At 39.3% G+C, this 24,703-nt stretch overlaps 3 protein-coding genes across 4 annotated transcripts in view; 1 reads left to right on the top strand and 2 right to left on the bottom strand.

Moving 5' to 3' along the window:
• The window catches only part of RFTN2 (raftlin family member 2), a 66,712-nt gene extending 55,455 nt beyond the window's left edge, over positions 1–11,257 (bottom strand). Inside the window, exon 1 of one of the 2 annotated variants that reach the window (XM_045480629.1) lies at positions 10,576–11,257. In XM_045480629.1, coding sequence (XP_045336585.1) covers positions 10,576–10,714 — 139 coding nt within the window. In that variant the 5' untranslated portion in view covers positions 10,715–11,257. The remainder of the gene's footprint in view (positions 1–10,575) is intronic. The other variant, XM_045480628.1, reaches the window with a different exon arrangement.
• A 473-nt stretch (positions 11,258–11,730) lies between these two features.
• The window catches only part of BOLL (boule homolog, RNA binding protein), a 73,541-nt gene continuing 60,568 nt past the window's right edge, over positions 11,731–24,703 (bottom strand). The window contains exons 13-14 of the transcript XR_006713078.1: positions 22,809–22,912; positions 11,731–12,172 (exon numbers count right to left, since the gene is read on the bottom strand). The gene's annotated coding sequence lies outside the window, so the exon portion shown is untranslated. The remainder of the gene's footprint in view (positions 12,173–22,808; positions 22,913–24,703) is intronic.
• Positions 17,184–22,812, top strand: MARS2 (methionyl-tRNA synthetase 2, mitochondrial). The gene has a single exon (XM_045480630.1). It carries the CDS (start codon positions 19,830–19,832, stop codon positions 21,609–21,611), a length of 1,782 nt encoding a protein of 593 aa, XP_045336586.1. The 5' UTR covers positions 17,184–19,829; the 3' UTR covers positions 21,612–22,812.

Genomic DNA, 24,703 nt, shown 5'->3' on the forward strand with positions numbered 1-24,703 from the left:
AGGTTCAATTACTTTTTTAAAAAAAATATTTTATTTTTAAGTAACCTCTATACCTAACATGGGGCTTGAACTCACAACCCCAAGATGAGGAGTCGCATGCTCTACTGACTGAGCCAGCCAGATGTCCCATGGCTCTATTACTTTTTAAACTAGGAAATTCAGGGGGAGGTGGTGGTAGTTTTGGCTAGAATTTGAATAGCACAGGTGGTTAGCAGCAGCTGCAAGCCATCCGTCTTGTTCTTCCTAGCTCCCAGGCCACCATCAGTTCTTTTTCAGCTCTTTGGGAGAAGGAGCAAATGGTGCTGTTCATAGCATTATTGGGTGTGGTTGATTACTGTTAAATTGATGCTACATAATTTGTAAATGCTTTATGATACCTTACAAGACTATTGTGAATAACTGATGAAAGTGTAATTGCTTTGAAAACTATATACCAATGCAAAGTGGATTTTTATAATTAAAACTGAAACACATTGAAGGTCAAGCAACATTCTATCACTTATAGTTTTAACAAATAAAATGTTAATAGACTTTTTAAAAAATAATTCTTTTAATGTTTATTTATTTTTGAGAGAGAGAGGGAGACAGAGCACGAGTGGGGGAGGGGCAGAGAGAGAGGGAGACACAGAATCTGAAGCAGGTTCCAGGCTCTGAGCTGTCAACACAGAGCCTGATGCGGGGCTCGAACTTAGAAACCGTGAGATCATGACCTGAGACAAAGTTGGACGCTTAACTGACTGAGCCACCCAGGTGCCCCATTAATAGACTTTTTTACACTCATTTGCTTAAAAGCTTCATAGACAAAGATCAAATTTTAAAAATAGAAAAATTCACCATCCAGTATAAAGCTATGAAATTACTCAATGTTGAAAGCTTTGCTCTGATGATGTAGCTCTATGAAAACTGTCCAAGACGTGTATGTTCTTTCCACCAATTTACTTCTGAAGATTGGTAGATATTATCATTATTCTCAGATGAGGAAACTCAGGAAGAGAGAAATTTGGTAACTTGCCCAAACTGCTAGTAAGTGGGTAGGCTGTGATCAAACCAGACAGAATGACTCCACAGCCATACACTCTGGTGCCTATAGGAAAGTAAAACTTCATTGATTTGGATCATGTTAATATAGAATTTGTGAAAATTCAGACATGAGCTAGGCTAAAGTTTTTGAACTATAATAAATTGTTAAGCAATTTAATGTATGGATATTAAAGGGATATTTGGTTTAATTATCAACATGCTTAAAATTATTTAGAAATATGAACTGCTAGATGAACAATATCCAAATTATGTAAGCTTTTATGTTTTCAATGAAAGATTCCATTTTGGTAGTCACTCTTAATTGAGGTAATATAACTGTACTTTTAAATATGGCAAAATTCTACTGAACTACATGGTTCATTATTATAGGCAGATATATGAAAGATCAAATTATGACCATTTCACACTCCTGCAGCCTTAATTTCATTGCTGCCTGCGTCATGTGCTACTCTCTATCCGTTCTGTTTTATTAGTGGGTCTCAGACAGACCACGTAATTTTCTCTCATTTCCAAGTCTGTATGTCTTGTCTTTCAGCCTTGTTTGCCTTACCCACACTTTCTACTTAGTTTTCTTTTTTATTTTTTTAAAAAATTTTTTTTTTCAACGTTTATTTATTTTTGGGACAGAGAGAGACAGAGCATGAATGGGGGAGGGGCAGAGAGAGAGGGAGACACAGAATCGGAAACAGGCTCCAGGCTCTGAGCCATCAGCCCAGAGCCTGACGCAGGGCTCGAACTCACGGACCGTGAGATCGTGACCTGGCTGAAGTCGGACGCTTAACCGACTGCGCCACCCAGGCGCCCCTTAGTTTTCTTTTTTAAAAGAAGCCCAATCACGAACTCAAGCAGGTTCCACAATGTCAGCGCAGAGCCTGACGTGGGGCTTGATCCCATGAACTGTGAGATCATGACCTAAGCGGAATTCTGAGTCTGACATCCAACTGACTGAGCCACCCAGGCACCCCCTACTTAGTCTTTTTTTTTCATCTTTTAAAAATGTGAAGGTAGGGGTTGAACTATAACATACAAACAAAACAAAGCAAAACATAACACTATCAACACTTGGGTAACCATCATCCGTTCAAAAATCAGAAAATGGCGGGCATTCCAGAAGTCTCCCATTTTGCCTTTTCCAATCACAATCTCCGTCTCCCCTCTGTACTACCTTGAGTTTTATGGTCATCATTTCCTTTCTCTTCTTTTAGTTTACTATCCAAGAATGCAGCCTTAAAAACTATAGTTCAATTTTGCCAGTTTTTCAAGTTTTATATAAATGGAATCATAAGGCATATACTTTTGTGTCTGTCTTCTTTTTTAGTTTTTATTTTTATTTTCTTTAAAGTAATCTCTACACCCAATATGGGGCTCAAACTCACAACCCCAGGATCAAGAGTCATATGCTCTACTGACTGAGCCAACCAGGCACCCCCTGTGTCTGCCTTCTTTCATTCAACATTATGCCTGTGAGACTCACCTTGTGTAGCTTGTGTAGTTGTAGTTCATTCATTTTTATCGAAGTATAGTTGAGGTTGGCAAAGTACTGCCTATGGCCTATTTTATAATGAATGGTAAGTTGGTACTACAATGGCAGAATGGAGTAATTGTGATGGAGACCACATGCCTTTAAAGCCTAAAATATTTACTCTCTGGTCCCTTACAGAAAAAGTTTTCTGACTTTTGCAGTATAGTGTTCCATTGTGCAAGTGTACCACAATTTATTTTTCTAGTCTCTTGTTCTTGGATTTCTGTGTTGTTCATACTTTTGGGTTATTAAGATCTATAAAGAACTTATCAAACTCAACAACCAAAAAATAAATAATCCAGTTAAGAAATAAGCAGAAGACATGAACATTTTTCCAAAGAAGACATCCAGGTGGCTAACAGACACATGAAAAGATGCTCAACATCACTCATCATCAGGGAAGTACAAATCAAACATGATGAGATACCACCTCACACCTGTCAGAATGGCCAAAATTAACAACACAGGAAATGACAGATGTTGGTGAGAATGTGGAGAAAGGGGAGCCTTCTTATGCTGTTGGTGGGAATGCAAACTGGTGCAACCACTCTGGATATGGAGGTTCCTCAAAAAGTTAAAAATAGAACAACCCTTCGACCCAGCAATTGAACCACTAGATACTTACCTAAAGGATATAAAATACTGATTTGAGGGGGCACATGCACCCCGATGTTTATAGCAGCATTATCAACAATAGCCAAATTATGGAAAGAGCTCAAATGTCTATCAATTGATGAATGGGTAAAAAAGATGTTGTGTGTGTGTGTGTGTGTGTGTGTGTGTGTGTGTATATATATATACACAATGGAATATTACTCAACTACAAAAAATGAAACCCTGCCATTTGCATTGACCTGGATGGAGCTAGAGTGCATTATGCTAAATGAAATAAGTTAGTCAGAGAAAGACAAATACCATATAATTTCACTCCTATGTGGAACTTTAGGAAAAAAAAAACAGATGAACATATGGGGGAAAAAAGAGGAGGGCAAAAAAAGAGACTCTTAACTATAGAGAATAAACTGATGGCTACCAGAGGGGAGGTGGGTGGGGGATGGGTCAAATAAGTGATGGGTATTAAAAAGGGCATTTTTATTAAAAAAAATTTTAATGTTTGGGGCGCCTGGATGGCGCAGTCGGTTGAGCGTCCGACTTCAGCCAGGTCACGATCTCGCGGTCCGTGAGTTCGAGCCCCGCGTGGGGCTCTGGGCTGATGGCTCAGAGCCTGGAGCCTGCTTCCGTTTCTGTGTCTCCCTCTCTCTCTGCCCCTCCCCCGTTCATGCTCTGTCTCTCTCTGTCTCAAAAATAAATAAACGTTAAAAAAAATTTTTTTTAACGTTTATTTATTTTTGAGAGAGAGAGAGAGACAGAGCGTGAGTGGGGGAGGAGCAGAGAGAGAGAGGGAGATACAGAAACGGAAGCAGGCTCCAGGCTCTGAGCCGTCAGCACAGAGCCCAATGTGGGGCTCGAACTCACAAACCGTGAGATCATGACCTGAGTTGACGTTGGACGCTTAACCCACTGAGCCACCCAGGCGCCCCCCTTTAAAAAACTTTTTTTTAATGTTTATTTATTTTTGAGAGAGAGAGAGAAAAAGGACACTTGTTATGATCAGCTCTAGGTGTTATATGTAAGTGATGAATCACTAAATTCGATTCCTGAAACCAGCATTATACTATATCTTAACTAACTAGAATTTAAATAAAAACTTAAAAAAATATATAAATAACACTTTTATGAACATTGTTATATGCGCCTCATGGTACACACGTGCACACATTTATATTAGGCATATCTTTAGCTAACTAGATAATGCCAAAGCATTTGTTTTTCCAAATGGTTGTACCAGTTTACTAAAACATGATATTAGCAGTCTTTTAAAATTTACGCCATTTTGGATGTTTTGAAGTAGCATCTCAGCGTGGTTTTTGTTTGCTTGTTTATTTTTGGAGAAACAGAGCACAAGTGGGGGAGAGGCAGAGAGAGAGGGAGACACAAAATCCTAAGCAGGATCCAGGTTCTGAGCTATCAGACACACAGAGCCCAATGTGGGGCTTGAACCCACCAACTGTGAGATCACGACCTGAGCTGAAGTCAGACGCCTAACCAGCTGAACCACCCAGGTGCCCCTCACTGTGGTTTTAACATGCATTTTCCTGGTTACTGATAAGGTTGAGCACAGCATCATACGTCTATTTGATATGGTCATTGGATTAACTAGTTTGTGAATTGCATGTCCAAATTCCTTGTGCATTTTCCTGTTGAGTTGGTTGGTTTTTCCTTATCAATTTGCAGTTGTATTTTCTATATTCTGGATACAAATCTTTGTCTAAGTCCCACTCATTCTTTTCATCTCAGATGAGTTGACCCTTCTTTTAAGGAATCTTTCTGGATCCCATCAATCAGGTAGAGGTGTTCTTCTTTTTCTCCTATAACCCTCATAACTCATAACTCATAACTTCTAGCATAGCCTGTATCATAGTGTATAGTGTACATACACATTATAACTAAATATTTATTTATCAGTGTCCCTCAGTAGGATGCTCACTAGAGTGCAGGTTCATAACAGCAGGGACTAGGCTTTATTTATCTTTATATCCTAGCTCTTAGCTCAGTAGATACTCAATAAATATTAGCTCAATTAATGAGTAAATGTCCAGCCACATATAAGAAGTATATGTAGGATAGAAAATATAATTTAGATTGTCAATATCAATGTATATGTATTTTCTTTCAACATCAATATTTAGGTCGATCAACTCTGCTATTATCAGAGATTCTCTTCTTTTTCAGTCTAGAATGGGATATTCTTCTCCCCCAGTGATATTTGTGAGGTTTTATTATTATTCTAGACCAAAATATCTCACCATTTCAAACAAAATAGAACTCGTTGTATAGGTTTATTCACCTGGTAGGAATTTGGGCTAGGCACTACAACAGGGATTATGTTGATGCCTGATTAAATTTAGTCGCTTTTATTATAAGTTCCTTTAATGTAGCACTTTACCTTTGAAAATCTTTTGACTGTTTGGGAAATGCTCAGGAATTTATTAGATTCAGACAGATACAGAAAATTTAGTGGGACCCACTCTTCCTTTTTCTCTTCCTTCCTTCCTCCTTCCTTCCCTCATTTCTTTAAAAAAATTTTTTTTTAAATGTTTATTTATTTTTGAGACAGAGAGAGACAGAGCATGAACGGGGCAGGGTCAGAGAGAGAGGGAGGCACAGAATCCGAAGCAGGCTCCAGGCTGTCAGCACAGAGCCTGACATGGGGCTCGAACTCACAAACTGTGAGATCATGACCTGAGCCGAAGTTGAAAGCTCAACCAACTGAACCACCCAGGCACCCCTTCCTTCCCTCATTTCTGATCCCTTATTCACTTCTGGTTGATTCTCTAATGTGCTGCATCTTCATTCTTCTTACAAATTCTTTACCACTTGAAATTACTGACCACTTCTTGCTTTTTGAAACCCTCCCTTTCCTGTGTTCTCTGGTGTATATAGTCCTGACGGTCTTCATTCTCAGTCATTTTTTTTTTTTTTAATTTTTGTTTTTTCAACGTTTATTTATTTTTGGGACAGAGAGAGACAGAGCATGAACGGGGGAGGGGCAGTGAGAGAGGGAGACACAGAATCGGAAACAGGCTCCAGGCTCTGAGCCAGCAGCCCAGAGCCTGACGCGGGGCTCAAACTCACAGACCGCGAGATCGTGACCTGGCTGAAGTCGGACACTTAACCGACTGCGCCACCCAGGCGCCCCAATTCTCAGTCATTTTTACTGAAATTGTCTTCAATATGGCTAAATATGCCTGACAACTCAGCCCAAGATGCTTATACTCTGCTCACGTTCATGGTCTTTAAGACTTTAACTATTTCAGTTCCTCCTGGAAATCATCATCTCCAGCTATGTATCTGTAAGAATCTCTACCAGGATGTCCACTGCCCCCTCAAATGGAACATGCCTGTGATGGAACTGCTGTTTTACACACTGACTCTCTTTGGGCTGCCCCTTCCATGGTAAGAGGCATCATTATTTCCACAGTTACTCAGGCTCAGTTACATAGTTACTCAGAAGTGGGAAGGCATCTTGGATTCCTCATTCTTTCCGTTCCTTCAAATCCAGCCAGCGCACGCTAGTAAGTTCCTCCTTCATAATGTCTGTTATATTTGCCCCTTGCATTCTATCCTATTGCTGCCCCCCAATATGCAGGTCCTCATGGTCCACTGGTAGCCTTGACCACTACAAGCAGCCTTCTAAATAAATATCCTCACTCTCATCTCTTCACTGCAATCTCACATTAATCTTCTAAAAAAAACTTCTCTGTACCTATCAACTACTCGTTCAAAAGCCTTTACAGCTGCTTAATTCCCATAGAATCAAGGAGTCATTCCTTAGCCAGGTCAGAGTGTTTCATACTCCACTTATTTCCAACCTTATTCTCTCCTTTTCTCCAACAAAACCTCCCTTAGCTCACTGCTCTAGTCAACAGCTTTTGAGTATGCTTCAACCTCTTAATTGTTTTCTGATAATCTAAGCCCTACTTTTATTCAGGGTCAGTTAAAGTCCTAATTCCAGTTCTAACTGATCCTACTCAAAATTGATTTTACCTCTTGTATCTTGTATTATAATTTTTCATTCATTAATTCGACAAAGCTTATTGGCCATTGTTCACGGACCAAACACTGTACTAGATAGGGGGATACAAAGGTGGGTAAGAAATAGTTCCTGACCCTGAGGAGTTTAGGGTCTTTTCTAGTTTGGCCATTTAGAACATAAAATACTTGAGGGCAGAAACTGTCTTATTCCTCTTTGTATTTCTAGTACTTATCAGTATCTTTTAAAAAATCCATATGTCTTATGTATTTATTGCTGTCAACAGTAGTGATAAAAGACAATGAGAGTTTCTTGTTTTAATAATAAGGAAGCAAGTTAGGGACCAGAAAAATTTTCCTTAATATATTTTACATAATTTTACTAGAAATTCAAAGCTACCATCTGTCCTTCTTTCTATTGGGTTTTAGTAAAACTCCTTTAATCATAAAGCTCTATGTGCTTTAAAAATCCTTAAGGCTATTATTATTCAGATTCTTTTCTGGGATTTAAGGATGAAACTAACACTTTTGGATAATTTGCAGAGTTAATTTAACTATTCTATTCTATTAAGAAATTCTGTAACATAGTCGTATACACACTCACTCTCATAAGTACACATTCACAGACAACAAAAATTGTACCAAAATCTCACTAGTGCAGTTGGTAGACCTGGCACAAAGCCAGGAGGGATAATAATAGTTAACTTTTATTAAATGGATTATCTTGTATTATCCTCCTTAATCCTCAAAACAACTCCATTATGTAAGTACCATCAGAATCCTTATTTTTCAGATGGGGAAACCAAGATACAGCAACATTTATAAACCTGACATAGGGAGTGAAAGAGCCTAGATTCAGAATCCAGGAACTTTGACTCCAGAGTCTTATGTTCTTCATGACTATGCTATTATTTCTCCCATAGAGATGTAAATAATGGCTCAAAGTCCCCCTGCACCGCCAGCCTCCCCCCCCCCCCCAAAGTGTAGGGAAGCAAAGAGAGAAAGAAAGGAAGGGAGGAAGGAAGGAAGGAAGGAAGGAAGGAAGGAAGAAAAGAAAGAAAGAAAGGGAGAAAGAAAGAAAGAAGAAAAGAAAGAAAGAGAAAAAGAAAGAGAATAAATAAATAAAAGAATGAAAATAAATAAGTTGTTCAGGATCATTAGCCATCCTAACACAAGGCACTGGAAATTTCAAAGGGTCTCCTTTTGCCCACTGAGACTTTCTCTCTGTCTCATGTCCTCTATTTGGAAAAAACGGAGGAAAACAAGGTAAGAGACAGGCTCATCATGAGCACACACAGCTGTCACCAGACCATTTTATTTCCTGAACAGTTGCTCACAGTGGCTTCTGAAAAATAGGAGGTGTCACTATTCAGTACTTACAGCAATCCCAGGACAGAATTGCCAGTGTTAAATAGAAGACTGGCATGTTTTAACTACCACCACCCCCTCACCCCCACCCCGACTCACTCCTCTATACACTGGAGTGGCAGGTGGACGTCAGAAACAACAGAATAAAGAAAGGTGGTTTGTGCACTTGGGGTGATACAGAGTCTTGGCTTCTGACGCAAAGGCAAAGACAAAAACAAAACAAAACACAACAAAAAATGTGGAAGAATTGGACAGAAAGGGGCACCAGGAGACTAGGCGCCTCATCCAAATAGGAACCAGATGCAACCTTAAAATATGTGCCTGCTTTCTGTGCTAGCATTTGTAATCTGTGCCCATACTTACACTTCATAGTGTAACACTATTACCTCCTCCAAACACCTAGAGTAGAGGTAGTAATTATAATGCTTTCATGGAGAGAAGTGCTTCTGATAACAAACCAAAATAACTTCTGACGAAAGCTGTAGATGTTTCTGATTCAAGCATGACTGCATGTATGCATATTTGTTTGAGACTGCTAGCATTGTTAAAAGGAAATAAATCAGAAAAAAAATTTCCAGTTACTTTAAGCCTTATGATCCCATGGTGGATTGTGCAGCAAATCTTAAAGTGCAGATCAAAATGGCTCTGGCCTAAAGTTTATGAGTAGACAAGGTTTTAAGGTTAAGGAGAGTGTGTGTTTGCATCCTATGGATTGACAGAAACTAGTCCTAAAAATAATTGACAAGAACAATCAATGCAGAAAACACAGCACCACATCAGAAATATTTTCTCAAGTGATGGTTTTTGAAAAAGTATAGAAAAAAATTCACATGATTGGTTAGTTCTCTGATTATCATTATTATCTTAATCCACTTTTAACTTTCATAATTAAAAAGAAAATTAAGAATATTGACATTTTCATCTTTGGTAGCCTTAGCCTTAGATAAAAATAGAAATGTGAATATATTGAAAGTATATGTTAGGATTTTGTGTACGTCCCTGGAAGGGAGTTTGCTTGCTGGCTAGCTCAATTTTTGACAAAGAAAAATGGGCTGCTCTTGCTTCTCGCACAAAGATGCACTGTTCACAGAGGAAACCAAAAAATGGGGAATTTGTGTTTAAGTTGAAAAGAATTTAATACCCAACATGATCATATATTTAGTGTAAACTTTCTATTCACTGATGAAATGTGTGGCTTATTAGAATTAAAAGTGTAACTTTGTAATAAGAACTTAAAATACTGATATCTGGAAATTCTAACAGCAAGCAAGAAATTCGAAATTTCATTTTCAGTACCCCATAGTTAAAGATATTGCTCTGGTTTTTAAAAACTCAGTTTTATCCATGCAGTTGTACACCCTGAAGTTCCAAAAGAAGTGAGGCAAAGTATTTGTGAGTTTGAGCTGCCTCTGTTCTTTCCACAGGGCTGCCATCTGGGCTTGTTTATTTGTGTTTCCAACTTTCTGGAACAGGGAGTTTCTCTGTTAGGGACAGGGCACCAAGCAAAGGAAATGTCTTACAGAAAGACTATCTTTTTTTTTTTTTTCTTTTTTACTGTATTTTCAAACTTCAAGTTTAGCTTGGTTAAAAATATCAAATGACTATTACAATCACAAAATTTTACATAGTTGGAAACCTCAGAATTATCTTAGCAAATACTCTTCCACACCATGCAAATCATATTCTCTACAAGCTACCTTCTTGTGACTTTAAGATCTTTTTCAAGACCCAACTGTCATTAAGGCTATAGCTATTAGGTTGAGAAATCAAACATTTTTATCTATCCTTCTACAAATAAGCATTTGATTTAAAAATGAAAAATAATTCCAAGCAGTTTTTCTAATTTTATAAAGTATATATGAGCCATATTATAAAAAAATGAAGCAAACGAAACAAAAACCTTTCAAAATATAATTAAGAAACAAAGCATTATTGTTAGATTTACACAATCTGTGAAGAATGGTTTAAAAATTCACAAGCAACACTTAAAAAAACTGGTGCCTTCTCTTTGAGAGATTTCATTTAACAAATAAAATAGAAGCAAAAATTACCTTGTAAAGTGAAATCCAGCAATACATATTCGTAAGCAAATTCTGTCTTTGTTTCCACTTGCGGTCTCTTCAGGGTAGAAAATATTTTTCCAGGGCTGCTATCATCAGGGTCTTCTAGCTTTCTAAGTCCGCACCCCATGGCAAAATCTGTAAGGAATTAAATTGCAGGATAGGGGAGGGAGAGCAGCAAATTCTGTTGTTTAAGCTGCAAAAAGAAAGTTACAGACTTAACTGCTTTGATTTTTTCAGCTAAACCATAGATAGTCAAAAAGAAAACATTTGAGTCCAAAGAAAGGAGCTGAAGACATTTTCTATCCATTTTTCTGTAAAGTCGTTGAACCCATGATGATTAAGCCACAGCTCTGGGAGGCTGGGCTTGATCTTAGGAGAAACATGCAAGCTGCTACAACTTAGCGGAGAATTTCCATGCCACGTCAATTTACAGCCAGCCCCCTACCAGAGTTCTGTCGCTCAGGGCACCAACAGTGCTTTGTCTGTCCCAGTTGGCTGGATGATAAAGGAGGTGTCCAAAAACGGAAATAAAAAGGCAAAAGTGCAACTCGGATGGAATTATCTACAAGTAGAGGATATATTCAGGCATAGTGGCATGCAATTCTTTTTCTGTTTTCTTTTTTCCCTCTTTGCTGTGCCCACCCCCTCCTTCCTCTCTGCTACTACCAGAAAAGCAAAAGGAGGGAGGAAGGGAGGGAGGAAGGAAAGAATGAGAGAGAGAGAGAAGGAATGAAAAAAAAAATGGATTCTCAACATGGTTGGAAACAAAAATCATTTCCAGAAAGGAAGTCAGCTTTAGGAGGAAACTGTTTCTGGAGTCTAAAAGGAGAAAAGTAAAGCTTTTTTTCTTTTTTTTTTTTTTAAACAAACACTTGAGTCTTTAGGTAGCACTGTGGATTTCTTTCCACAGGAAGACTCTTTCCATATACTAATCATATACTAATTAAAACTGCTAAATATAAAAAAAATTAAGATATTTTAGGGGCGCCTGGGTGGTTCAGACGGTTGAGAGCCCCCACTTTGGCTCAGGTCATGATCTCTCCTTCTGTGGGTTCAAGCCCCATGTTGGGCTCTGTGCTGACAGCTCAGAGCCGGGATCCTGCTTTGGATTCTATATCTCCCTCTCTCTCTGCCCCTCCCCTGTTTATGCTCTCTCTCTCTCTCTCTTAAAAATAAATAAACATTAAAAAAAGATATTTTAATGATAAGATTTTATTTCTCTTATGTGGATAGTATACTTAAAGTTTAAAGTACTCCACTATTAGCAGGCTTCTGAGAGGAACTGTTAACACTTTTACAGGTCCCAAAGTATCCTTAATTAAAAAAAAAAAAAGCAACAAAACTGACAACTTGATTATTCAGTCTTATAAATTGCCATTTACCTGAAGTCAGGAACAATTTATAATGGACCAATTGTAATGAGTGTTCACTGCATATTACCATGTACAGCTCAGGTAGTATGGTGCACTCACCAAAGCTGTGAGCCCTGGAATCAGACTGCTTGGCTTCAAATCCTGCTTCTAATGCCTACTACAGACGTGATCTTGGCAAGTTACTTGATCTCTTCAAGTTTCAATTTCCTCCCCTAACAAAATGCAGTTAATAATAGTACTTACTTCATAGGCTTGTTATGAAGGTTGAGTGGAATAATCTTATTTCATATCTTAACACCATGCTTGGCTAATAGCACAAAATAAATTTGTTAATGTGCTTCCATTATAAAACAGTGTTGAAGATAGTAATAGCAAGGAAGTGTTTCTGCCACAACTCTCATTATTTACAGAATAAACCTGATCACATATCAGACTCTAGAGAACACAAGCCTGTAAAGGTTTTTTCAATCACATTGAAGAGTGCATATCAAGACTCTCAAAGGGGGGAATGGATGAGTTTGTAGATCACTATGACCTCTTATCTCTTCAGTCTGCCTACTTGTCTTTCAATAGTCACTTCTCAGAAGTGATTTTAACAGAGGAAAATTCTACCATTCTTCATTCTCATGGATGAGCATGGTTGGTGGTAGGCAGTTTCAATTTGGCTAAGAAGACAGCAGACTCTCACCCAGTTTGACTCATTTCACTAGTCACAGTGCTTTCATGCCTGTCATTTCTCATGTCCTCTTTTGTATGGTGGGCTGTGAGCTACTGGGTGGCAGAAATAGAATATATGAAGTTCACTAGTCCCTGGTGCAGTACCCAGAAGATGGCTTATTAAGTACTCATTAAGTACTCATTATATTTACTAAATGCCTGCTATATTCCAGGAGCTGGCTAGGTACACAAGATGACTAAACATGGCTTCTCCTAAAGAAACTTATGGTTTAATGGAGAAGATAGACTTATAAACAGATAATTTCAATATGATTTGGTAGCTGATGAGATAGAAGTATGCATATGATGCTACAGAAACCCAAGAAGGGGACTCTAACTCAGCTTGGAGGATGGTATCTGACCTGTCTTGAAGGATGAATATGCATAAGATAGATAAAGGGGGGGAGCATGTGCCAGGGAAAGGGAAAAGCTTGAGCAATGTCACAAAATCATGAAATAGCATGGCATGAACTTTAAAGAACATGAAGCAGTTGCAAATTACTAGAACATAAAATTTGAAAGACAACTAAGCTGTAAGAGAGGCAAGAGCTAAGTTGTAATGGATCTTATGTCCCATACAAAGGGAATTTGGACTTTATTTTGTAGGCAACAAAGGAGAATTAAATAATCAAGTAGAAAATCAAAGGAGTAGTTTGAAACAGGCAACTAACATCACTTTGTATTTCTAATGGATCACTATGGCTGTTTTGAGGAAAATGGTTTTAGTGGGAGCAAGAATGGAGGGAGACCCAGTCAGGAGAGTATTGCAGTAGTCCAGTTGAGTGCTGACAACTTAGATGAATGAATATGGGACATCATTATGTCCTTAAATACTTTTTAAAATCTTTTAGTAAAAAAAAACCTATAGTTCCTTTAGTTCATTATTTGAGCCATCACTATTTTTTTTCTCCAAAAGTTGAACAAAATAAAATTTTATTTGACACATCATTATCACCTAGAGTCCATAGGCTCACTACTGGTATTGTACATTCTATGGGTTTTGACAAATGTATGACATGGACCCACCATTACAGTATAATACAGAATAGTTTCACTGTCCTGAAAATCTGTGCTCCTCCTATTCATCCCATCCTTACTTCTTGTTATTTTTTTTTTTTCAACGTTTATTTATTTTTGGGACAGAGAGAGACAGAGCATGAACGGGGGGGGGGGGTGCAGAGAGAGAGGGAGACACAGAATCGGAAACAGGCTCCAGGCTCTGAGCCATCAGCCCAGAGCCCGACGCGGGGCTTGAACTCACGGACCGCGAGATCGTGACCTGGCTGAAGTCTGACGCTTAACCGACTGCGCCACCCAGGCGCCCCAAATCCCATCCTTACTTCTTATTTAACTCTGATGCATCTGGCAATTGTAATATAAAGGGTAAAATATAGATCAAAGTTAGTTTTTCCTACACTGACATTCAACTGTCACAACTACATTTGTTTTCATAGATAATTTTTTTTTTTTTTTTTTTACCAATCATGTTTCCCCAGGCTTGTCATATATTGAGTACCTATAGTAATTAGGATAAATATTTGGAACAAATGTTTTCTATCATTGGTCATTTTTTTCTATATGGAATTATATGTTTTCAGTTCTGTATTGCAAATAGGGTTTCTCCAAATGCAGACTCTTATGTGGCTGTATACGATGAAGATATCAATTCTTGTCTATGTTCTAGAATGGGCTCACTTAGTCCTTGAATTAATGAGTGAACCTTATAAAAATATTCTCCATAACTGATAGCAAATTATTTTCATAGTTACTATGCGAGTTTAGATCACCTAAACTCACTAAAGTTTTAAAGCTTTTAAGAGATAATTACATATTATCCAGTCCATGCCTTACAAAATCATTCCATAATAGTAACTTTTAAATCCAATTTATTTTATGTGGCCCTGATCCAAAGAAGCAAATTCAAAAATAATTCAACAAGTTTTTATGGAGCACTGACTACATATTTAGGGCACATGTAGACACAAAGATAAAAATACCAATTTATGTCCTTAGACATCATAAGCTAGCAGGCTAGCATTGAGTTTTAACCTAATGCACTGCTAGTTTCATAATGTAGTCAAATTTCCTAAGTAATTAATGACTTATTGAAAGCACTACTTATTGGAAGAGGTATTTTTAAAAATATTTTTTAAATGCTTATTTTTGAGAGAGAGAAAAAAGTGGGGGAGGGGCAGAGAAAGAGGGAGAGAGAATCCCAAGGAGAATCCATGCTGTTAGCACAGAGCCTGATGTGGGGCTCGAACTCACAAACTGCGAGATTGTGACCTCAGCTGAGATCAAGAGTCAGATGCCTAACTGACTGAGCCAACCAGGCACCCTAAAAAAAGCCTTTCTTTAATGATTAGAAATGCCATACTCATCACGTACTTAATCATTGTATAGACTAAGATTTTATTTTTACTTTTTATTTTTCTCAATAGTCTGGCTTCTTCATATTACATATTTAAAAATTTTTAATGCCTCTATAATCTTTCACTGTCCAGCAGTTCACAATATTATTATTCTTTAAAAAAATTGTTGACTACTCTTAACTGTTCATTCTTCTAGATTAGAAGTTTTCAAACTATGTGTGGCAGAGCTCCCTGGTTCCGAAGTGGTGTCAGTTTTGGAAGAGAGGGGGCTTTGATCATGAGGAGAGGCCAGGCAGGCAGGGGTCTGGGTCCATCACACCACTCTTTCTTCAAACAGAATAGTGTAGATTTTGTCAGTTTCATATACCAGTAACAAACAAACCCCCATAATTTTCAGAAAAGGAAAACAGGTACATTATCAATTAACTATGTTGTTTCTAGGAATAAATCTACTGAATATAAGCCAGACTTGTATATGTAAAACTATGCAACTTTACTGAACAGCGTGAAAGGAGAGGCAAGTAAATGGAGAGATATACATAGACATTTTTAGGAACACTTAATATTGTAATTATCTCTCTAGCTATTCCTTGACACCTGTCATTGAGCTGTAGATTTAATGCAATGGTGACCTTATCCCTAACAGAGTTTTCGCATGGAATCTCTCAGGTGGATTTAATTTGATTTGATTTTTTAAAGTTTATTTATTTATTTTGAGGCGGGGGGGTGTGGGCAGAGAGAGAGGGAGAGGGAGAATCCCAAGCAGGCTCTGCACTGTCAGCATACAGCCTTATGTGGGGCTCAATTTCACAATTTGTAAGACTCTTCACCTGAGCCAAAATCAAGACTCAGACACTTAACTGACTGAGCCACCCAGGCATCCTCAAGTTGATTTTAATATATATGTGGAAGACAAAAAGACCAAGAATGTCTAAGATACTTCTGAAGGAGAATAAGGAGATATAAAAACTATATATTAAGACTTATTATAAAGCTATAGTAATTAAATCTGTTTTTTAGCAAGACATAGACAAATTAACCAATACAACAGAATAAAAAGCCCAGAAACAGAAATCTGCATATGTGGAAATTTAATATATGAGGGAGGTGGCATGGCAGGTCAGTGGAGAAAGTGGAGCTGGGACATTTGATTATCTATATGGGGATGAAATTGGATCCCTACCTCATATCATATATAAAAATTTCAATTTTACATGAAGAATTTGAACATCAAAAGAAAACTTTACATTTTTATATGAAAATATGGATAAATATTTATTCTGATGTAAGAGTACTAAAAACTATTTTTATTTATTTATTTATTTATTTATTTATTAAAAAAAAATTTTTTTTTTCAACGTTTATTTATTTTTTTGGGGACAGAGAGAGACAGAGCATGAACGGGGGAGGGGCAGAGAGAGAGGGAGACACAGAATCAGAAACAGGCTCCAGGCTCTGAGCCATGAGCCCAGAGCCTGACGCGGGGCTCGAACTCACGGACAGCGAGATCGTGACCTGGCTGAAGTCGGACGCTTAACCGACTGTGCCACCCAGGCGCCCCACTAAAAACTATTTTTAAAGCAAAAAGAAAATCAGAAAATAATCATCATTAATCATAAAATAACAATCATGGGGTGCCTGGGTGGCTCAGTCGGTTGAGTGTCTGACTTCGACTCAGGTTGTGATCTCGCAGCTTGTGAGTTCGAGCCCTGTGTCGGGCTCTGTGCTGGCAGCTTGGAGCCTGGAGCCTGCTTTGGATTCTGTGTCTCCCTCTCTCTGCCTCTTCCCCAGCTCATACTCTGTCTCTCTCTCTCTCTCTCTCAAAAATAAATAAACATTAAAAAAATTTTTAAATAAAATAACAATCATAAGATAAATTTTCATAAATCCTACTATATTAAAATTAAGAATTTCTATTAAGTGTAATGTGAAAGGACAAGATACAATTTGGTAAATGATATTTGTCAAATATCAACCAATAAAGGAACAGCATCAAGAATATATAAAAACCTGAAAATAAAGAAAAAAAAAGCCAATAGACAAACAGACACAAAATATAAATAGGCACTTCACAGGCAAGGAAACATATATGGTTAATAAACACACAGAGATGCTTAACTTCACCTTCTATTTGGGAAATTGCAAATTAAGACCACAGTGAGATTATATTGTATTGTGGTAAAATACACATAAAATTGATCATTTTAACCATTTTAAAGTGTGCAATTCAGTGGCATTAAGTACATTCACAATACTGTATGATAATCATCACTATCTAGCTCCAGATTTCTCTCATCACTCCATGAGGGAAACCCATATCCTTTAAGCATTCACTCTCCATTGCGATTTTCCCCCAGCTCCTGGCAACCACTCATCTCCTTTCTATCTCTATGCATTTATCTATTCTGGATATTTCATGTAAGTGGAACCTACAATATGTGGTCTTTGGTGTCTGGATTATTTCATTTACCATAATGTTTTAAAGGTTTACTTATGTGATAGCATGTTATCAGTACTTCATTCTTTTTTATGGCTGAATAATATTCCATTGTATGGATATGCCACATTTGTTTACCCATTCATCAGATGATAGGCATTTGGGGTGTTTCTATCTTTTGGCTATTGGGGATAATGTTTCTATGAACATTAGTGAGATAATGTTTTATACTTATTTAACTGGCAAAAAATTAAGAAGTAGCTAATATCAAGTATTGGAGAGACCTCTTTAATTGTATTTTGCTGATGGGAGTGTAATTTGCTTAACCATGTTGGAAAACAACTTGACATTATCTTGTGAAATTGAACTTTCACATACTGTATGATCCAGCAATATTACTCCTAGATACATACTTAGAGAAAGTTTAGCATGTAAGTACCAGAAGATTTATACAAGAAAGTTAACAGTAGTACTATTCTTAAGAGCAAACAACTTGAACCACTCAGATGTGCATCAATAAGCATTTCTTTTAAGGAGTCTGCTATAAAGGGAAGGAAAGTAATGGAGGAGTAGTGGGGGTTGAGAGTTTTTTTTCCTGATTGAAACAGGAGAAAAATTACATATTGCATATGCTAAAGAATTAATGCCATGGAAAAGGGGTGTGGGGTGGAGAACTACTGGAAAACTTGATTTCTCAGACATTTAATCTGAATTTACCTCCTAGTTCTGGAGGGTGCTGTATATACCCTCCAGTTTTAGGTTTTACCTATTCTTCACTTTCCCTTCATAAACTGCTAGATCAAATAGAGCATATCAACTAAGTACTCAAAGAATTATCTGTTGTTCCTATTGTAACATCTATAGAGAATTTGATTGATCCACTTTCCATATCACCACATAAATAAGATCCAACTCACCAAACGCTCCCATTCATAAATTATTCACCAATCAAAATGAAGTAACTAGAGTTATAGAAAGAAACATGGATGAATCTTAGTAACAAAATGTTGAGTGAAAATGGCCAGTGGAAGAAGACCACATGTAGTATATCCTTTTTTAGACTGTTTAAATACAATTAAAACTAACTTGTGATGACAATAATGGAAAAGTACAGAACTTAGGACAATGATTACCTCTGGGAGGAAAACAGAGAGAAAAGGAGCACATAGATCTAAATCATTGGTAATCTTCCAGTTCAGTGGTTCTCAAACTTGAATCTTCATCAGAATCACCTGGAGAGCTCATTAAAACCTAGGCTGCTGGTTTCCACCCCCAGAATCGGTGGAAGGGTTTGTTTGGGTGTGGGGCCTAAAACATGCGTTTCTAACAAAGTCCCAGGTGCTGCTAATGCTGTTCTTCTGGGACCACACATAGATAACCACACCTAGTTCTTAGGTTGGGTTGTGGGTTCACTGGTGTTGCACTGCATTTTGTTATGAAATGAATGTAGTATTTAAATTAAATGGAAAAAAAAAAGATAGTCATAGACCAAAGCAAAGATGAGAGTGTTTCATGAAGCAAGGATTAATATTAATCCAGTTCTGGGCTCCAGAAGCATTCACCCAAAAAGAGGTAGAGTTCCACCACTAAACGCAAACTTGGCAAAACACTGCTTTAGAAGTGTTGCTAACTACTTTGAGAAATAAAGTTGAAGGTTGACTCTTCCTTATCAGTGACAACAGCCTGCATTTCACTTCTCTGGATCTCAATAATCTTTGGCACATAAGATATCTACATCCTTGGTTGATTCAAGATTGTGTTTAGAGAAAACATTTCCCTTACTTTGCATGTTCTTACTCTTCCCTCAAGTGCTCTAGGTAATTATTTTTCTTACTTTCTACCTCCCTCTTCCAGATTTCTTGTGTCTAGCTGCTACGTTCTGAGATAAAATTTAGATATTTCAGAACTCTACATTGAGCAGGGCATATGTAAAGCGCATACTGTTGTGTCCAGCAACGTGCCGGCCACTGGGTTTGAGAAATGCCTGAACATAAAATTCTTGCCTCACAAGCAAGTCAGCCTAGAGAGGAAAAGAGATCCACAAATATAAAATTACAACCCAAAGCAAGGGGCATAGGACGTCAGAGAAAGATTTATCTGCTTTCAGAACCTCTCCTAAACCCAGCTCCTTTAAGCTTTCTCACGCGCTTCCACTTTCACTGCCCCAACGTCCAACGCGGGCGCAGAGAGAAGGCGCGGGCGGGGCGGGAGAGGGCCGGCGTTGCAGACCCCACCTCATTGGCTTTCCGGCCGGCCGGAAGCGGCGGTGCACTTCGGCTGCGCATGCGCTCCTCACACGTGCTTCCAGAACGCCCCCTCCGCTGCCGCGGCTAGGCCGGCATCATGGTGCAGATTTCTGCCCTGCGGCTGCTAAGACGCCCGGGAACGAGAGGAGTCTCGCTCCTGGAGTACTCTACCCCCCGCCACTACAGTTCGGCCCCTCTCCGTGCCCGCGACGATGCTCGCGACGCGCGCGCTTTCTTCACGACACCCATTTTCTACGTGAACGCGGCGCCGCACATCGGGCACCTGTACTCGGCGCTACTGGCAGACGCCTTGTGCCGCCACCGTCGCCTCCGAGTTCCCAGCGCCGCCGCCACGCGATTCTCCACTGGTACCGACGAGCATGGCCTGAAGATTCAGCAAGCAGCAGCCGCTGCGGGCCTGGCCCCGACCGAGCTGTGCGACCGAGTGTCTGCCCAGTTCCAGCAGCTTTTTCGGGAGGCTGGCATCTCCTCTACCGACTTCATCCGTACCACCGAAGTCCGGCACCGGATCGCTGTGCAGCATTTCTGGGGATTGCTGAAGGCCCGGGGTCTGCTCTACAAGGGTCTCTATGAAGGTTGGTATTGCGCCTCCGAAGAGTGCTTCCTGCCTGAGGCCAAGGTCACCAGGCAGCCGAGTTCCTCGGGGAATTCGTGTCCTGTGTCTTTAGAGAGTGGGCATCCCGTAGTCTGGACCAAGGAAGAAAACTACATTTTCAGGCTTTCTCAGTTCCGAGAGCCTCTTCAGCAGTGGCTGCGGGGCGACCCTCAGGCAATCACTCCTGAGCCATTTCATCACGCAGTTCTTCAGTGGCTAGAGGAGGAGCTGCCAGACCTGTCAGTCTCTCGAAGGAGCAGCCACTTGCATTGGGGCATTCCTGTGCCCGGGGACGACTCGCAGACCATCTACGTATGGCTGGATGCCTTGGTCAACTACCTTACTGTAATTGGCTACCCAAATGCTGAGTTCAAATCTTGGTGGCCAACCACCTCTCATATCATAGGCAAGGACATTCTTAAATTCCACGCTATCTATTGGCCTGCCCTCCTCTTAGGGGCCGGCATGAGCCCACCACACCGCATCTATGTCCACTCACACTGGACGGTCTGTGGCCAAAAGATGTCCAAAAGCTTGGGCAACGTGGTGGATCCCAGGACTTGCCTTGATCGCTATACTGTGGATGGCTTCCGATACTTTCTTCTTCGGCAGGGGGTCCCCAACTGGGACTGTGATTACTATGATGAAAAGGTGGTTAAGTTGCTAGATTCCGAGCTGGCAGATGCTTTGGGAGGCCTCTTGAACCGGTGTACTGCCAATAGAATAAATCCTTCTGGGACCTATCCGGTTTTCTGCACTACCTGCTTTCCCAGTGAGCCAGGGTTGGTGGGGCCGTCAGTTCGTGCTCAGGCAGAGGACTATGCTTTGGTGAATGCAGTGGCCACTCTGCCCAAGCAGGTAGCCGACCACTATGATAACTTTCAGATCTATAAAGCTCTGGAGGCAGTGTCCAGCTGTGTCCGGCAAACTAATGGCTTTGTCCAAAGGCATGCACCGTGGAAGTTGAACTGGGAGAGCCCAGTGGATGCCCCCTGGCTGGGTACTGTGCTTCATGTAGCCTTGGAATGTTTGCGAGTCTTTGGAACTTTGCTCCAGCCTGTCACCCCAAGCCTAGCTGATAAGCTGCTATCCAGGTTGGGGGTGTCTGCCACAGAGAGGGGCCTTGGAGAGCTCTGTTTCTTGCCTCGATTCTATGGACATCCATGTCCTTTCGAAGGGAGGAGGCTGGGACCTGAAACTGGGCTCTTGTTTCCGAGACTAGACCAGTCTAGGGCCTGGCTGGTAAAAGCCCATAGGACCTAGAAACTTAGTTTTTAAATTGGCTTGTGGTAAAAAAGCAAATGTGTTATTTTCTTATTTTGCGTTTTTAGGAAAATTATGCTAATGTTTTCTAAAGTGTTGCATCATATGAGCACATAAACAGTGTCACTGTGATAAGAGGTTTGTAGCCTTTCAGGTGCCTCCCCTCCTAGTCTTCAGTTCTCTGTGCCCATTAACCACTATCCTTTGTACACCAGTGTCTCTAAGATGTCTCCAGGGTCAAAGATGGGTGAGAGACAACTTTGCTGATACTATTCCTTCTCATTGTGCCTCCTTCCAAACCACAGTTAATGTTATTTGCCCAGACTACCTCTTATGGCTTGTTTTCCATTGGCCTGGCCTCTGCTGGGCAAATTAGTGAAGATTGGGGGTTGGAGGCCCCCTACCTCAGCTTTTACATAGTAGTCCTACTTTGTTATATATGTTGGGTTTCCTACTAAAAATAAACAGGTTTCTTTATTAAGCCTTTAAAAACCAGTGTCCTAGACAAGATGGTTTTTGCCCACGTTTATATTTTCATTTCTTACAACTATGACTCCCTACCTACTCTGTTAATAGTCTGAATAGTTGTGCTTTGTAACATTACACTTCAACCAGTAGATGGCTCTACAGTTTCACATATTTGATTACCTAACATTGACGTTTCAGAATATTTAGGATAAATTTGTTTTCTGCTAATTTGGCAGAATTTAAAGCAAAATTTTATTGCTTTTCTTAAAATAAGGGAAGACTGTAACCACTGCTGTTTTACATAAAGCAATAAAAAAAGATCAGAATCCTATTTTTTCAAACTACTAAAAAAGGACATTTACTCTATTAAACGTTTAGTAAGGTAATAAGTAAATGTATCAAATGCGTTTGGACTATCCGTGATAAATTATAAAGCTCTCGAGTTGATTATGTTAAAAATTTTAAACTTTAATAACAGGTTTACAGGTATGATTTAAAAAATTTGTAAACAGCTCAAAATGGTTATATTTTCTTTTTATTTCTGAATCATAATTTTGTTACCACATACATAATTTACCTTATGTGATCTTTTTTGGCAAATCAGAATCTATAATACAATATAGACATTGTGGAATAGTTATAAATGTTAATACATATACTTTCAAGTACTTTTTACCGATTATTTCTTTTGCTGTCTTAAGTTATTAAAGTTTAAAAGTCTGTGAGTACCTTATTCAGATCTGTTCTGTTGAATTTGTTGAAGGTGATGGTGAAGGGAGGAAATGATCAATGCTCCCAAGAATCTCAAACTGGATTTAGGGATCTCTCCAAGGCTCCATAAGAGAATATCACAGAGAAGATGTTAAGGTATCAATTTATTCAATGACTACAACACAGTAAGCCAGTGTAATACTTCATAGGTGATTGGATAGCTAGGCCAAAGTTTAAAATGAGAACTTGCCTTGAAATATTCATTCTCAGCATGGTAGCAAGCAGAGAGAGCTCACTATGAAGTCAACTATTGTGCTGGTAGTTCCCCCAGATTTATTCTAGGTGCTACTATTCAGCTCCAGTTTCTGTTTATTAATCAATATGGTGAGAGATTTCTGGTTGCTTGGAAACATTGCTTAGAAAAGAATGCTTGAAGGCATTCTAAAGGTGGAAGGACCATTTCTACAAATGTTCCTTCAGACCCTCCTCTTCATAATGGAATCCTGGGCTTTCCACATGACATAGTCTAGCTATCTTCTGGGATTGGTAGGACAGATTACTGGGGTGTAGGAGGGGTATAATCTCTCCTAGGGCTGGAAAGAGCAGAGTGGTAAAAGAAATGAGATGTTTATATGAATGAACAAAAACAGACTTGGAAAACCAGTGGTATGATAACCTCTGCTGTTGAAGTGCCTTGATAGCAATCTTCCTGTTCCTATTGTGAAAGGACATTCACTTCCACTTGAATGATCTTTCCTATGGCCTAGTGCTGGTCAATACACTGGATCTTGACTTGCTGGGTGTTAATGGAGTTCCTTTTGTGCAGCTTGTCATTTATAGAGGCACTTAATTGGCTATATTTATGGTACCAAAGGGCACAAGAAAATAGAAAATCGAAAGAGGAGAGGGCATAATTAGTACAGATACATAATTAATACAGGATACTCTGAAGAAGTGGGGATCTAAGTTACTCTGTGGTAATATGGAAGATGAACCAGTTGGATTCTCTGTCAGGGGCAAGGTATGTAAAACAAGTATCCTTTGGGTACTTAGTTGATGTGTTCAATTTGATCCAACAGTTTAGGAATGGCAAGTGGAGGAAAGGTGAAACTTAAAACTGAAGAGAGGGCATCTTATGCACCCTTTGACAGAACAAAAGTTTCTCCCAAACTACTACCTTGAGGCTCCTAAATATTCATTTTGGGGTTCTTGGGGGCATAGTTGCAGAAGGGGATAGACCAGGTGTTCACAACGTATCATATTAAAGTAATAACGTAGCTGTCAACTCAGCAGGCTACAGTCCTATCAATGAAGTCATGCAAGAAGTTGTGGTCAGTGTATATATTAGGTGCATCACTGTATATTGGAGAGCCATTCTACAAGTGAACTTAGAGCTTAGGCACCTCAGAAGTCATAAGACCTGTGGCTATATATGGAGATCAAGAATAGGCAGGAAGAACAAATAGATACCATCTCTGATTTCACTGATATCTCAAAGTTATTCTGGAAGTAGGCCTCATTATTTTTCTTAACGACCTATATGACCCCTATAGGGGCTGAGAAGAGCTGGATAAGTTGAATATTAAGTTGATGCCAAAGTACTCATGAAGGCCTAGGCTGGAACATGGACACAGGTCTTTTTTTGCACAGTTGGACCTGTGGTTGGGGCATAGCTCTTTATTTTTAATTTTTAAGTAAGTTCTACAACCAATGTGGGGTTGGAACTTAAAAGCCCAAGATCAAGAGTTGCATGCTTTGACTAAGCCAGCCAGGCACTCCAGGAAATAGCTCTTTAGATATGGGAAGTTCCAAAACTGAAGTAAAGCCAGTAGTTGGTTAGGTTGGGTGGGCCTCATCTAGGATGCCTTATGATCATGATGTAGCTTGAGTAGCAAGTGGCAGTATGAAGCATT

The sequence above is a fragment of the Leopardus geoffroyi genome, chromosome C1, assembly GCF_018350155.1.
Source record: "Leopardus geoffroyi isolate Oge1 chromosome C1, O.geoffroyi_Oge1_pat1.0, whole genome shotgun sequence".
Classification (NCBI taxonomy): Eukaryota; Metazoa; Chordata; class Mammalia; order Carnivora; family Felidae; genus Leopardus; species Leopardus geoffroyi.